Below are 14,437 nucleotides of genomic sequence, written 5' to 3'. Positions count from 1 at the left end.
GTCCCTCTTTCTTCTGGCGAGTTCGTACGGACTGTGTTCGGCCGTGTTCTTCCATGTCCCGCCTTACCGTTCGCTTCGTTGAAATCTTGTTCGAGAGACGGAATTAGCGATGCCCGGTAAGGATATATCACCCGCTACGTTGGATGAGAAAATAAAAAAAAAAGCACACGAGAAATTATTCCGAGGATAAAGAGAGCGCGAGTTTTTTCGTGCCGGGTACACGTATATCGGCGGACGACGGAGATATGTATTTTGCAGATAGCTCACCCTTTGCAGAAGCCAACGGAGCGCTACACGGCTTTTTGTCGGTTGTTAGTTTCACGGGTCATGAGTTTGACGTCGAAGTTGGGCAATCCAGGATTCGCCGTTTCATCCTCCCGTTCGACCGTATATAGGTACGGTTCTCCGATTCCCACTTGCCGCGTCACGTTCAACGGCGAACAGCTGTAGTTTTGTATGCGAATTCTTTTCCGTAACGCGAACGTGCCGAGTGCCACGCGAGCTTCGGAAGTGAAAACTTTTCAAAGTTTATTCTTCGTTCATGCTCCCGTTCGCCCGAACACCTCGCACGCGTACGGGGAACAACCTCACCGTCTACGCGCGGGGCGAAACCGGAAACCGATTCTCTCCTCTACGTTTACCCCGCAATTACTCTCGGCTTACGCGGAGTGGAACTTATCGTGCTTTGAACCCTCTTCTCCGTCACGCGGGTTGAAGACGTTGCTGTTTTCAAACAATGCGAAACTCAAAAATTGGACCTCATGTTCGCCTTTAAGGGATACCTCGATACCGAATTCGATTCCTCGTTATCCGGACATTGGCACGTGATTAATCCGTTCGATTATTCCGACGTGAGAATATTCGATGTCGTCGGCTGTTTCGTGTAACGAGTAGTCGATTACGGGACGACTGCGGGTATTCCGGTAATTTCTCGGTTAATTCGTCGAGGACGGGGGGCGCGTACCTCTTCGCTTTGAAATATTTAGCAGACGTTAGTACCGCGTGGCCGTAGTGTCGTGAAATATTCAGGTTGTAGTCGGTTACTCGGGACCTCTCATTCGTCAACGTATTCACCCGACGTCTCAACGGTTGTTGCGACAACATACCGAAACTGAATTAAATATCCCAGTCGAAGATTGTCCTTGTACGGAAGCGGAATAGCGATGATTTGGATATGTCGGGCGGACGCGTGCGCGTGGGTGGTAATCATCGGCAAACGAGCCGCAAAATCCGCGAAAGGCAATTTCGCCCCAATTCCGCGCTCTTCTGTCAATTTGCAATCACGTTTCTTCGTATCCGGTCGAGGGGGAGGTGGTGCCGCGACGAGACTCGCGGACAGGAAACAAGGCGATACATCGATCGAGCGGCCAACCCTTTTCACTTTAAAGGGATACGCGTACACCGATTGAGAATCATCTGACCCTCTGCCCGTAGCCCGTCGCGCTTTCCAGTCGACTCGAATTCCGTCCGCCCTTCGTTTTCACTTCACCGAGTTATCTCTTGCCTCCTCCGAACGTTGGCGTTGGCTCGAGGGTGCGCATCGACGGATGCCTTTTTTTTCAACCCCCTTCACTCCCCACGCGTACTGCACATCCCTCGATAAAAAATATCAGGAGGAGCGGACGGGGAGAGGCAATAGACGTCAGGGTGCAGGAACGGAGCGAGTTTGAATCGTGCAGAAAGGCCGCGGACTAGGGCGGAGGGAAAGAGTAGAGGGAAGTTTATTCAATGTGGTAATTTGGAGGGCAATTTACATCTCATTCTCCGCAAATACCGGGGATGAAGATTTCCATGTGCGCCGTGCAACTTCTCTTCTGCTTCATCTTCCTCTTCCTCTTCCTCCCTCGCCACACTTATACAAACATGTATTTTATTATTTATTTCACTCGCTATTCTATTTTCAAACCCTCCGCAACGGAATACATCCCATAGATTGAGTCGCGAGCGGGGAGGAGACCTGGCAATTTTTTTTTTCTTCGCGATATCCGATTAAAAACCGTAAAAAAAAAAATTCGAACTCTACGGTCACATGCAGCGCGTGTGTAAATCGGAAATTGAGCGGATCCTTGAGAGGAACGATCGCGTTCTGTTTATTCAAGATAGATATCCTCGTATAGGTATAACGTCGTACCGGAAATGGTGCAGGTTTTTACGCTTGAACTTTATTCAGCTAGTCCCAAGTGGGTGCCTCGCGTCCTTCTCCCGCCCTTCCGGACGACGATACGACGCCTCGTACTTCCTCACTTCCTCCGCTCGTTTTGTTCAACCAACTACCCCCACCCCGTAATACGTTCCTGATGGCTTTGTCAATACAAAAGCAAACCCCCCCCCCCCCCCCCCCCCGTCACTGTTCTCGACCGGGAGGAACCTTTGATATTAAAAATCGTATCCGCAACGTGCAAAAATACTACCCTTCGGTAGCTCATCTTCGTCGATGGCGGGGTAGTATTTTTCATCGCCGGAAGCTGCTGCCACGGAGACCTCAAGATTCGGATCCGGTGAATCGGCCCACTTCGAAGAAACGGGAGAAAAAAATATCTCCCTAATAGCTTTACACGCGTTCGCCAAGTTTTTTGCCTCATCTCCTCGTCCTCGAAAGTTCGACCGATCTTTTTTTTTTTTTTACGACGGGGTTAGCGGTCGATCTAATTTCACCGTTTGACCACGTAACTAAAAAAAAAAAGGGAGAAAAAAAATCAACGCAGCAGGATCTTATCTTAACCCTGACAAGTTCTCCAGAAAATCCACTCAACAAGCGCCCCTGGGAGTCGGACGGAGTTGTCTCCGTGAGTTGGATTCTTTTGTGATTTTTTCTCTCACTCGGTTTTTTTTTTTTTCTTCTATTGCCCGTAGGAGCGCGGTGTTCGTAACTTCCTACCTTTCTTTGGTACGTTTGTACAATTTGTGGAAAATCATAGGAGTCCCGGTAAAACGAAACAAAAATGGGAAGCACCAACAAAATGCACAATGATATCTATTCACACGTCACTCTACGTCCGCTGCATTTCCGCTCGGTTTTTTTTCTGTTTTTTCCTTTTTTCTGCTTTTTTTTCCTCCCTTCGATTCGCGTCGAGCTTTTCACGAGGAATTGTGCAGAATCGAATGATTCCATATAAATGTGTTACTCTAACGACCCAATTACGAGTTATTGCCTCCGAAAGTGCCGCGGCGTGCCTCGCCGGAAAGTGAGCGATAACTCGTAATTGACGTGTCGAGATATGATACTCTACCGGATATTTTGAGATCCAGCTCACAAGATCCCTGATCGTTATTTCCGATCGGCTATACGGAACAGAAGCGGATAGCTCTATTTTATAGTCCTCCGGCACCGGGGGACCCGGGAATACCAAGAGCGCTTTCCGCCAAAGCATCGGGATCTGCAGATCGCGCGGAGCGAAACGGCCGGGGATTTCACCGTCGCGACGAGCGACACCCCCGTACTTGCGTCTCCTTTCACATCCGAGTGCGAATCCTCGGGGCCAAGACGAACGCGAGGGTTACAACGGAGCTGAGAAAAAATAAATTGGCGCTTGATTGCTACCGACAAGAGTGGACGCCCATCGTTCGAGTTGAAATTTATGCGGTGTAGCGAACGAGCGAGGGCGAGAGCAAAGTATTTTGGAATTATTGTAACTCCGATGCCCGTTGCAGCGGGTATCGATTCAATTAAAAGTTTTCCTCCAATCGGCGGACGAGTGATCGGTCGAAAATTGACTTTGATCAACGTGCGATTTAACAAGCTTCGATGTCGCGTCTCTTTTTCGTCGTCTCCGTCGAATTATTGCTTTTGATTTGCCGAGTCTGGAGAGCGGAGGAATTTTTATTCAAATTGAAATATTTCACGAATTTCTTCCGCATAATCGAAGTGAGACTCCGACGGGCGACTGATTTGAATCGTAGGTCTCCGGAGAAACCGTCTAACCGATAGGAATTGTGAAATGAAAAATGGGGTGGAGTTTTTTTTTTTTTCGCTAATTGAGCAAATTGCCCGGTGAAGATTTTCACGTTGCAGTTGTTAATTTGTTGAATCTAGATAAGCGGTAACCCTCTCGGAGCTTTTGTCACACGGAGTTTTCAACAGATTTTATTCCCATCCGTTTCCATCGCTCGCGTTTATAGCGTCGGGTTAGCGACTCGGTGTTGAAATTTAATCGTCGAATGTAATTTTAAGTGGGAACTCCCATCGCCTTTTGTTGTCAAGAGTCGTCTTCCCATTGTCAGCGAAGCAGAGTTCATTTCATATCAAATACGAACGATTTATTTAATGACGCAGTTAAGCTTCGACTCCTCATACCGGCTCATAACTGTCCGAATTGTTCGCAGAAGATTAATGCCACCTGCCCCTCAACTTTCGCGTCCCGTCCCGCAGTTGTCTAGGTCAAATCTATTATGCATAGGTACGGAGCGCGGATTCTCCTTTCCTATCGTTTCTCAATGGTAGGAAGGTGTGTTTGCCGGGGGACTCCGTCTAATTGATATACATAAACATAGCTGATCATCTCGGAGGACGGCGGATGGTGGGGGTCGGTCGGTCGCTCCGCAGCAGCTACTCGGTCTTGCCGAGCATATTAAGGATATGGTAATGCGACCAGGATTATTCAATATTCATGCGCTAAACGGACCGCTCGGTATTCAAGTCTGAGAAGCTACGGCGTAGGGGTACGTCGTGCGATAGGGATAACGCCGTCGGCTAAATGACGCTCGTTAGATTTGAGATACGGGGAAACCATTTCTCGATTTTGACGATCCGAATCGTTTCTGCTTTCAGGGAACATAAAGACCAAGGCGATCCTCGACGTCGAGACGAAAAGTGGATACTGGCTAACCGTTTACGCCCAGGATCACGGAGTCGCACCGCTCAACGCCAAGGTCGAGGTAAGAAACGCACAGATATATACTTTATAGATTCAGCGAGATTCGATAATAACACGAAGCGAGTGAAAGTTGTTTTTTTTTTTTTTTGTTTCTTTCATTCTCTCGCTTTCGCATTGGTCGCCGACAGTCGCATCTCCGATTAAAGATTCGTTCGAGCGTTTCCGATTTATGGCCAGTTGTAAAAACCGTCTAATAAAATACATCGAGCTCTGTTCGCCGAAAGTTTTCCTACGCCCAGGTCGCCCCTGCCACATAGCAGCTGCGCGATCTTGTTATCGGCTCCACGTACCCAGGCCTCCTCTCCTGCCTCACCCGATTATCCGCCACGCGATAAATTAATCCGACCGATCACTCGGCCCCTCCTTCCAGGGATAATAAATCCACTGATCATAATCCCCGAGCAGAGAGCGATGGTCTTATTTCCTCGGGGCGCACGAAATTTTCCGAAAATTAGGGCGGTCGGAAAATAGTCCGTGCATCGGCCATCCGTCACGAGTCGAAATGAACGTGTAGTTTTAAGCTGCTGTTTTCTCGTGCCTGTGAAAATTGTTCAGGGATGTAAAATAGCAACGTCTCGATTTTATTCAAGGAACTTATCGAGCCGATGTTCGCGCAGGTTTACGTAGCGGTACTCGACGAGAACGACAACACACCGTTGACGGAATTGCCCGTTTATTACCCGACCGTTCCGGAGAATTCACCGGCCGGAGTCACCGTGGTACAGGTCCGAGCGTTCGATCGCGACGTTTCGCACCAGAGACTCACCTTCGCCATCACCGGAGGCAACCCCGAGGGCTTCTTTCTCGTCAACTCCACGACCGGTGAGTGTTTCACGAATTACCATTTCCGAACAACACCTCGATGGAGTAAAAGTAAACGATCGAGCGCGGGAGGAAGCCGATCGTCCTCCGGACTATTTTTCTTTTTCTTTTTTTTTCGTTTTTTCTCTCAGTCGTTCGTTCGTTCGAAAACCAGCGGTGAATCCTTTTTTTTCACCCTTTGAATTTTTCATGATCCCATCAGCGAAGAAGGGAAATATCACCGTCGGCCTCCGGGTGTATAAGATCTGGTCCTATCTTAAAGAGCTGACTCGATAAATTTACACGATACACGCATGTTTCTCATCTCATCTGATTCTCATCTCTCGGCGGTATGCGCTTTGCGCATTATCGAACGAGGTATACGTCGGCTCGATTTTATTCGAGGGATCTCGCGCGTATATTTCGGTCCATCGGCGTATTTTCGCATGATTCTTCTTTCGTTGTTTTAGCCTCTCTCCGTGCGTAACCCCGCGCGTTCTTCTCCCTTCGTGTATTTTTTTTTTTGCTCCCAACCGAGCGACGGAGCTTCCGGAAACGATGAAAATTCCAACGATCGGCACCCTCGTTGCGGGAATCCGGATATATATCGGCGTCGGCGTTGTATCTCCGTGGAAAAACTTTCGCCTTCGTTCGTCGTTCGCCTTCGTTAATAACCACGCCTTGATGTCCCGTGTCGCGGGAGAGTCGCGAGTTCAAATTAGGATCCATTCGCGCATCCGTCAAGCGAGTTCGTCGTAGACGTCGAGCGTTCTCGTCGGCTTCCCATCCCGTACGAAACGCCGTTAAATTGCCCTCGCAAATTCGGGCACCGGCTCCGATGGGTTTCCCTCGCTCCGACTGAAACGGATCCTCCGGAAAATTATGCGGATCTACAAATACCTCGGAGATGATTCAATATTTGCGCTACGCGTGGATTGTTACTTTCGTTAATTACGTCGACGGGGTGTCCCTTCGCTCCATCGTTCGCGTTTGATTTTTTTTTTTGTACGCGTACGAGGAGAAATAGGTACATCGCGTTTCTACGTCGCAGCGACAAGGATTTATGATACGGTCAACGGTCGGCCGATCAGCGGAAACGGTTCCGATGTAACGAATGAATTGTATATCAGCGGTAATAAATGTCGTCGGGTTATCAAGTTCCCGTCGCGTCGAGTCGTAATACCGTAAAATGCGCTACGACGATTACGCGTTATGGAAGTATATCATTATATACCGAGCCAGCTAATTGACCGGAGATTTCTTCGTTTTTTTTTTTTTCTCCAACCTCCTTGTTCAATAACGGCGGTATCTTTACGAGGCATTTTCTCCGTTCTCGTATCGAATGGTAGGAGCGAGGCGCCCCGACGTCAGTCGTGGCTTTTGCAGCCACGTTGGAATATCAAACTACTGCACGAGTGAGTACAATTAGGTATTCACGGGAGCTCGTAATTCGTACATAGATTCCGAATCATCAAGTCTCTCATTCCCTCGCTTAGCGTGAGCAAAGAGATAACCCCACCCCAGCTTTTGCACGCTTCTTTAAATATGCACATAATTTTCTACACCACATACGCCGGGCGCAACGATCCTCCGATACACGGGGTGTTCGCTATGGAATTTTCATATTTTCCAAATTCCGGCTACCCATTTTCGCCCCCCCCCCAAAACACATCCCTATTTCGGCGAGTAATCGATCATATACTATTTCCGATACGGTACAGCCGAATCCGCGGAGATACAACGACGGACGATAGCGTAAGTTTTTCGTCGCCCTTATCACGTTCGCGTCGCTCACTGATTTCTTCTCGGTCCCCGTTGTCGCGGCGCGTCGCCTAAAACACGGACCGTCGAGTTTTACATCGGTGGGAGCGAAGGTGCGCGTAAATATGACGTGAGATGAAACTTTTATCGACTAAAAGTAATATCAAGTGTCTGGAGTGTTCTCGTCGTCCTTACGGAACACCCCGTATGACGGTTACACGCACGCGAGTTCTCTCACGTAGGTAATATACCTGTATACTAAGTATATGCGAGGAAGTGGGTACCGGAGATAATATATAAGACCCCGTCTGTCATCCCTTTATAGCGCATATTGCGAAGTACGTCGTTTCGCCAGGGCTCCTCTCCATCACCGTTCCCATACCTGTGTACCCACCTCGTGCACGTAATACGTGTACGGTATTACGTTTACACAGGCGCACTCGTTGTATGCATATGCATGTTTTCGAGCATGTAAGACATCCGCGACGGTTATTATACATCGTGAGATGCGCGAGATGAGATCGAGTTACGCCTCTTCGAAAATCCCAAAAGCCATTCCGACGATATTCGCGTTCGCGATTCCGGCCTACCGTGCACACGCGGAATTTTTAATCCAAGGAGAATTTTTTATTTTCCGCCTCGTTCCGCCGAGGCTGCTCGAATCCAATTCGATCGGGGTGCGGCGGGAACAACGGACGCGGAAACATCCGATCGCTCGGACAGCGTTCGCCGATGGAGAGAGAACGGGGGGGGACGAAATCCGCATAGGTAGATATCCCCAGAGAACGGAGCACCGTCCACCGGGCAAATCCACTCCTCGAATTTCCCCGTCTATATCCGCAACTAGACGTCCCGCACCGGCGGGCAACGGCAACGGCAACCCCTATTCTCCGGTATCCCGGGACGATCCCTTATTTACTACCGCGTTAGGGATAAACACTTTTCTGTCAGCCGGAATTTATTCCTCGATTCCGCATCGCCGATACGGGTGTGTACGGGGTGCGAAAAAAAAAAGAGAAAGTAAACATTCCACCTTTATACGCCACGTAGGTAAACATTACGTAACGCGCGTATCGCCGTCCGCCGTGACCTCCGGGCGCGCGACGTTGTTAACTACGTAAGTGCGAATACGTACAGCTGGAATATTCGGCGAACCCGCGCCGCTCCCGAAACAACTAGTTCCCTTTGAGTAAAATTACGGGGAGGCTTCCTCCTTCTTCTTTTTCATCAACGTCGATGGCGAACTCGTCTTTCGTATAATTACGAATCCGCGGCTATGAATTTCCCGTTATTACGGCTCGATCATCGTCCCGGTTTTATTGCGTTTCATCGGCCGCAGCGCGTTATCCATCGTTAAAACGGAGATGCGTATAAACTTGCAAGCTCCGCGAGATCGGGGAGGTCCGGACCTTCTCTCCGGCATCCGGCACATCCCGCGACGCGCAGTTTACGCCCGATTGCACGCGGGTGTATCGACGACGGCGATACCTTTGCCCACGTACGTTTCGCCAGGGATACCCGCGTCGCTAAATTGACGCCCTAAATCACGTCGGCGTTATCCCGTCTTCGTCCCTCGGCCGTTGCGCGTGGGGGTCGCAGTTTTCTTCGGAAGGGCTCAGTTTTCCGGCTTTCCTAGCAATTTTCAAGAAGTGAGAGGAAAATAAGTCAAACTCGTTCGCGGGGACGTACGTAGCTGCGTACGAACATCGGGGTTATTGCGACTCGCCGCGACGTACAGAAGTATTATAGGTATACCAAAATTTATAACTTCCAATAGATTTTTAATGGAATAGTTTTCCCCGGAGAGAAACACGGAGTTCGAGTTGGATTCGAAATCGGGCCGGGATTCATAAATAACCTTTATCGGCGTATAGAGAATTTATCGGATGGTTCGCCGTTCGCGGTTCATGGTTCACCAGCTGTAGCGGCGAGCTTATCTTACGTCAGCTATCGGAGTGCGACCCGCGCGCGGACTCCGCAGTCTAAGATTTTTTTCGAAAAATTATAATCCCCTTACCCCTACCCCCCCCCACCCCCGAAAGTATCGCCGAATTATCATTTATTTTCATTCATTTATTCCCGTGCCCCGGAACGGGGATTTCCGCTCGACCAAAGCTAGCTGGTTACCAACTTTCCGCCCTCCACGGAAAGGCTGTAGTCCGTTATTCACGTCGACCGATGTGGCTTCCCGCACCGCGCGTCGCACGAACTCGCGAAGCCGGCCCAGCCTGTTTTATATTCAATAACCAACAAACTAATCAGGTTAGCGCGAAGCCTCGCCGCTCGCGAACTTTGTCGCATATCGTGGTCACGACACGACTGGCTTTTAACCGCCCGCACCGAATACTCTTTACCGGGACGGTGCCGCGAATAAAACGCCGCTCAACGATTACGAAAATTTCCAAAGAGCTTCCTCGAAAATTTTCCCCTCAAGATTCTCGAACTTGTTGTTTCCCTACGCGAAAGAAACGTAGAGTCAAAGTCTGCCCCCGGTCAAAGGGGCGTACGGAGTCGAAAGAAGACGCGGTACATCTCGCGAGAGCGAAGAGGAAGAATCCCGAGACGTTAATATCGAGAGTTGGCGATAGACCACAGGTAGAGACGGGTAGAGAAGTTTCGGTTGCCCGAGTTCCGGTTATGCGTAAAAAGGGCGGTTCCGCAGTCACGAGCCCTTCAGGAATTTCAGCTCGCACATTCCCCGAGGTGCATCGCCCGCCCGGGTTTATCGCCAGGAATTCGCAGGGGGTGGGGGGTAGGAGGGCGCAGCGGAGGTCGCACAGGAGTGCAAGTACGACGAAATAACCGTAGGCGTTGAATATGAGTCGCGTGGAAAAGCTATACGCTTCGTCGTACGTGACTTTTATTTGACTCCGCTCCTCTTCTCGCAGCGGGTAAGAAGAGATGTCCAAACGTGGCGAAGAACACCGGGGCGTGACCGAGAGCCCGAGACGAACGGTTACCCCTCGAGTGAGGGTAGGGGTAGGGGTAGGAAGGATTTTTCCGCCTCTTCGCGCCCCTCGTCCCAGCCGCGCACCTCGACTGATTCGAGCAATAACCCCGTGACGCTGCATCCTCCCTCCGCGATAACCTTTGTACTCCTCACACTTTGAAGATATATATTAGTTATTTAGCCGTGTACTCGCGTTCGCCGTCGCCCGGAGAGAGCTTCGCCTACGACTCCGAGCAGTTCGCCGCGTTGCTTTCATTTGCATTTTCATATTCATTTTACCTCCGATTCACCTTTAATGCCTTAGCGAGAACGAACTCTGCTGAATTATAGAAAGTGAAAGTCACGGATTTTATAATTTCTGCAAATGTTTCCCCACTCCCGCCAGAGTCCCGCTACACGAATCGATTATTATTCCATCGCATGTACTACACGACGAGAGAAATATCGGCTAATCCGCTCCTCTTCAACCGACTGTTGCAGGTCTCATCACGACGAGCGGCAGAAAACTCGATCGCGAAAACCAGGCCGAACACATCCTCGAGGTAAGTCCTTAGCTGATACATGAGTCCAATGGTTCGCGCGCACACGCCGCACGTCTCTGGCTACGATTTCACGTCGCCCTCGAGACGAAGAACCCAACGCCAGATACGTTCACGAGCGTGGAAACCCAGTTACACGTCGACGGCGCAGTTCGCTCGCTTCCTCGCACCCTTATTCTCATTCCCGTGTACCGAATACCTGAAATTGCACACGTACGCTCAGGTAGATACATCACACACACACACCGTCGCAGCTACAGGCGCGTACGGTTAGCGTTAGCGGGTGTTGCGACATCGGCGTCGCGACGCCGTCGTGCGCCTGCACCTCGAACTCTCGCCTGAAATCCACACGCTCCCGTAACTCGAACGAGAGCCGCCGCCTCTGTGTACCCAGGTGTGCCTCTCGGTGTGTGCGGGGACCCGATACTCCGCGCGCACCTACGACGACGTCGAGCTACCGTACACCCGAGGAGGAGTGCACCGGAATATTCCGGCAAAGTGTGTAGTCGGAGGTGTGCGACGAGAGCTTAGTAAGACCCGGTAATTACATCGACGGAGACTCCGTCCAGAAGGTTATTTCTCCATTCTCTACGTTAGCCCCCCAGCCCCCCAGCCCCCCAGCCCATCACCTCCATCCACGTCGCTCCCGTTTGTTTACTAATTCACTGATTACATACATTCACCCGGTTTGTAGAGCGCGCAGCCCGCCCCGCCCGAGTGTATAGCTCGACGAGACGGTGCCGCTGTTTGTCTGGTGTAACAACGATCATTTCAGAGCAAATATACGACCCGTACCGGCGACACCTGCGACGCTTCCGCACTTCCACATCCTACGCTACTACTTATACCGAGGGTACCGTTCAACCGGAGCGCGACGCGGTCATCGGATCCCTCGCCAATATCTCCCTCGAACAATTCGAATAATCGCGAGTCCGCTTTATTATCCAGGGATTCGTTTGTCACCGCGGCTGCAGCGAAAAGGGCGCGCTATCGGGTGTATACCTATATACGCCTACATATCGGTATATCTTTCTGAATTTACACAACACCGGGTGTGAGTCAATAGACCGAGTCAATAAACTCGTAAGCCCCGGGAGTCGTACGCCGAGCTTAAAAGCCGGACTAGTGTGCAGGAAGGAAGGAAGGAAGGAAGGTCGCGAATGCCTTTCTCACCCCGTGGCGCGTCGCATCGCGGGCATTCGGTCTTTTTCACCCCACTCGGCACCACGACGACGACGGGTAAACAAGCGAACGGGCGGCGGATGGACAAACAGACGTACGAACCGGAGGGCGAAAAATTCACCCCGACGCGATACAAAAGACGGAAACACCTCCTCGCACCGTTCGAAAATCGAAACAATTTCCCTCTCTTAATACGGGGTGGTTGTAATCGCACGTTCCGTTCGGGGATCGACGCACCCCCGGAGGGTAGGTAGGAGTGCGAACGGCGGCGAGGTCTCGTTACTTCGGAGGGAGAAGGCGGACAGGTATCGCCGAGTTCGAAAGAGCCAGGCAACGTCTGCTTTATTGCAAAGTTCGACTCGGTATCTAGGACGAGGGGCGAGGCTATTTCCTCGGCTCCGAGTTTTACTTCTTCTTCTCTATACTTCTCGGCTTCGGCTCCGATTTCGAAGCAAAGCCGTGGCCGTACGTAGGAGGGTGGCGTATCCGGGAAGATCGACTTTTACGCGCAATATGTCCCCCGTAGATACAACATATCTCCGATATCCAAGCCCCGGCCCGCTGCCGTATAAAGTGGAAAGAAATAAAACGCTCGGGACCCCCGCGACGCCGCTTCCGCAAATAAATAGGATTGCCCGTATACGAGCGCGCGATACAACCGACCCACCCCGCGTCTCTCTGTATTCCGATTCACCGATCGCTGCCGCACGTCGAACGCCCCGACGACAAATTACCGCGATCGCCGCGTCTCCCGGTGTTTCGCCGCTGGCGCATATTTGCGGGGAGAATTTTTTGCGATTCAATTATGAAAAAAAATATTGCGCCGCTGTACGAGCGCACTCGGCCGAGGAAAGGTCATCCCTCCTCGAGTACAACGAATTTTCCGTATACGCCGCGCACTTATCGCCCCCGTCCTCGCCGCTAAAAGCATCTCTCAAGTGAATAATCCACAAACGTCGCGGTCGCGCTGCCGCAACCGACACGCGACAAAAACTAAATTGACCGACGTATATCCCCGCATCTCCTAGTGTTCCAACACCGTAAACTCGCTCGCTCACCTGGCTGCGGGAGGGGGGAAAATGCGAGAATTGTGAAAGAAAACGCCAAGAGAAAAGAAGGATGTCCCCCCGTTCGGAATTAACGAGTTGACATATCTCGGGCGCTAGTTGTTCCTCCTCGTGCAGCAGCCTTTCCCCTGGCGATATTCGCTCGTTCGTTTCGCCGGGAGTTGCGCGGGAGGAGACGGGACTCCGGAGATGTACAGGTGTCCCTTGTCAGCTCCGTTGCAGCGCGTCTGCGTTTGCCGATTCGAGTCGCGGCTTGATTCCCACGGGAAATACGCGCTCTCTCGATCTTGGGTAGGGTACGTTTTTCCCCTACATTTCCACCGGGGGGGACGATAGCGAGTAGAGGCGAACGCGGACCCTCCGCCACGCACCGTTACCCGCCCATTACCGGATCTCTCGGATTATTCCACGTCAATTTTTGCGGACGGGGAAACTCCTCGGGGGGTCGCCTCTCCCGACACCCGAGAGACGGACCGCCCGACGGGATTAGCCCCGTGCCGGCACTCTCCGAGGATTTCGTTTACGCCTGGTCGGAATTGCGCGTTCACCGGGTCAGGAGGGACACCGCAATATCCACCCCCCACCCGCCCCCTCGGATGTTTATTCATTAGTTTTCCTCGCCTCCGCGGAGTTCGGACGAAACGAGGATCGCGATCCAGATCCTAGATAAAGACTCGGGGACCCGCCAGCATCCACCAGGTTTCAACGATGTATCATACCGACGTAAGTTTCCAATTGTACTTACAAGTTCGATACCTTCTTCCCGGCTGATAACAAAAGTTGCGATACGCCCGTCCCGTTGTCCCGGTGGTGCGAGTTTCCAACAAACTTTCGATTGATTACTTTTCTCCCGCTGCCCCCCCTCCCTTCGCCCCCCTCCGCCCCAGCGAGTTCCAGGCTTTCGGTCCCCGGCATTCTCTTCCCCCTCACTTTTCATCGGCACCGCTGCCGGTCCACCTTGTCCTCCGCAGTCCCTTATTAATATTTCACCCCAAGCCGCTGCGTCTCGTTGTCGGTTCTGCACGAGATGCGGATAGGCAGTCGCTATCCGGTCGTGTCGCAGTCTCGTAAAAGGACAATTTAATCGCGGCGCAATTTAAATCAGTCAGACAATTGACTTGAATAATTATAAGCCTCGGAAAGTAGAACGGGGGATGTCATCTATAATTAAATCTTGTCTCGTTACAGCAAATGAGAAGTCGTTGCGAGGCGAGGCGAGGCGATGCGAGGCGGTTCGCGTTACACGTAGCCGAGGAAAGGCGG

General features: G+C 51.3%; 1 protein-coding gene across 13 annotated transcripts in view; it reads left to right on the top strand.

Annotated features, from left to right (window-relative positions):
- LOC105691212 (fat-like cadherin-related tumor suppressor homolog) overlaps positions 1-14,437 on the top strand; it is a 157,736-nt gene that overhangs the window by 117,711 nt on the left and 25,588 nt on the right. For 10 of the 13 annotated variants that reach the window (XM_048656141.1, XM_048656140.1, XM_048656139.1 and 7 more), the window contains 3 exons: positions 4,769-4,875; positions 5,465-5,696; positions 10,867-10,928. In XM_048656141.1, coding sequence (XP_048512098.1) covers positions 4,769-4,875; positions 5,465-5,696; positions 10,867-10,928 — 401 coding nt within the window. The remainder of the gene's footprint in view (positions 1-4,768; positions 4,876-5,464; positions 5,697-10,866; positions 10,929-14,437) is intronic. The other 3 variants (XM_048656137.1, XM_048656142.1, XM_048656136.1) reach the window with 1 other exon arrangement.

Source organism: Athalia rosae, chromosome 5 (assembly GCF_917208135.1).
Source record: "Athalia rosae chromosome 5, iyAthRosa1.1, whole genome shotgun sequence".
Taxonomy (NCBI): domain Eukaryota; kingdom Metazoa; phylum Arthropoda; class Insecta; order Hymenoptera; family Athaliidae; genus Athalia; species Athalia rosae.
This window is presented reverse-complemented; position numbering and strand designations above follow the sequence as displayed.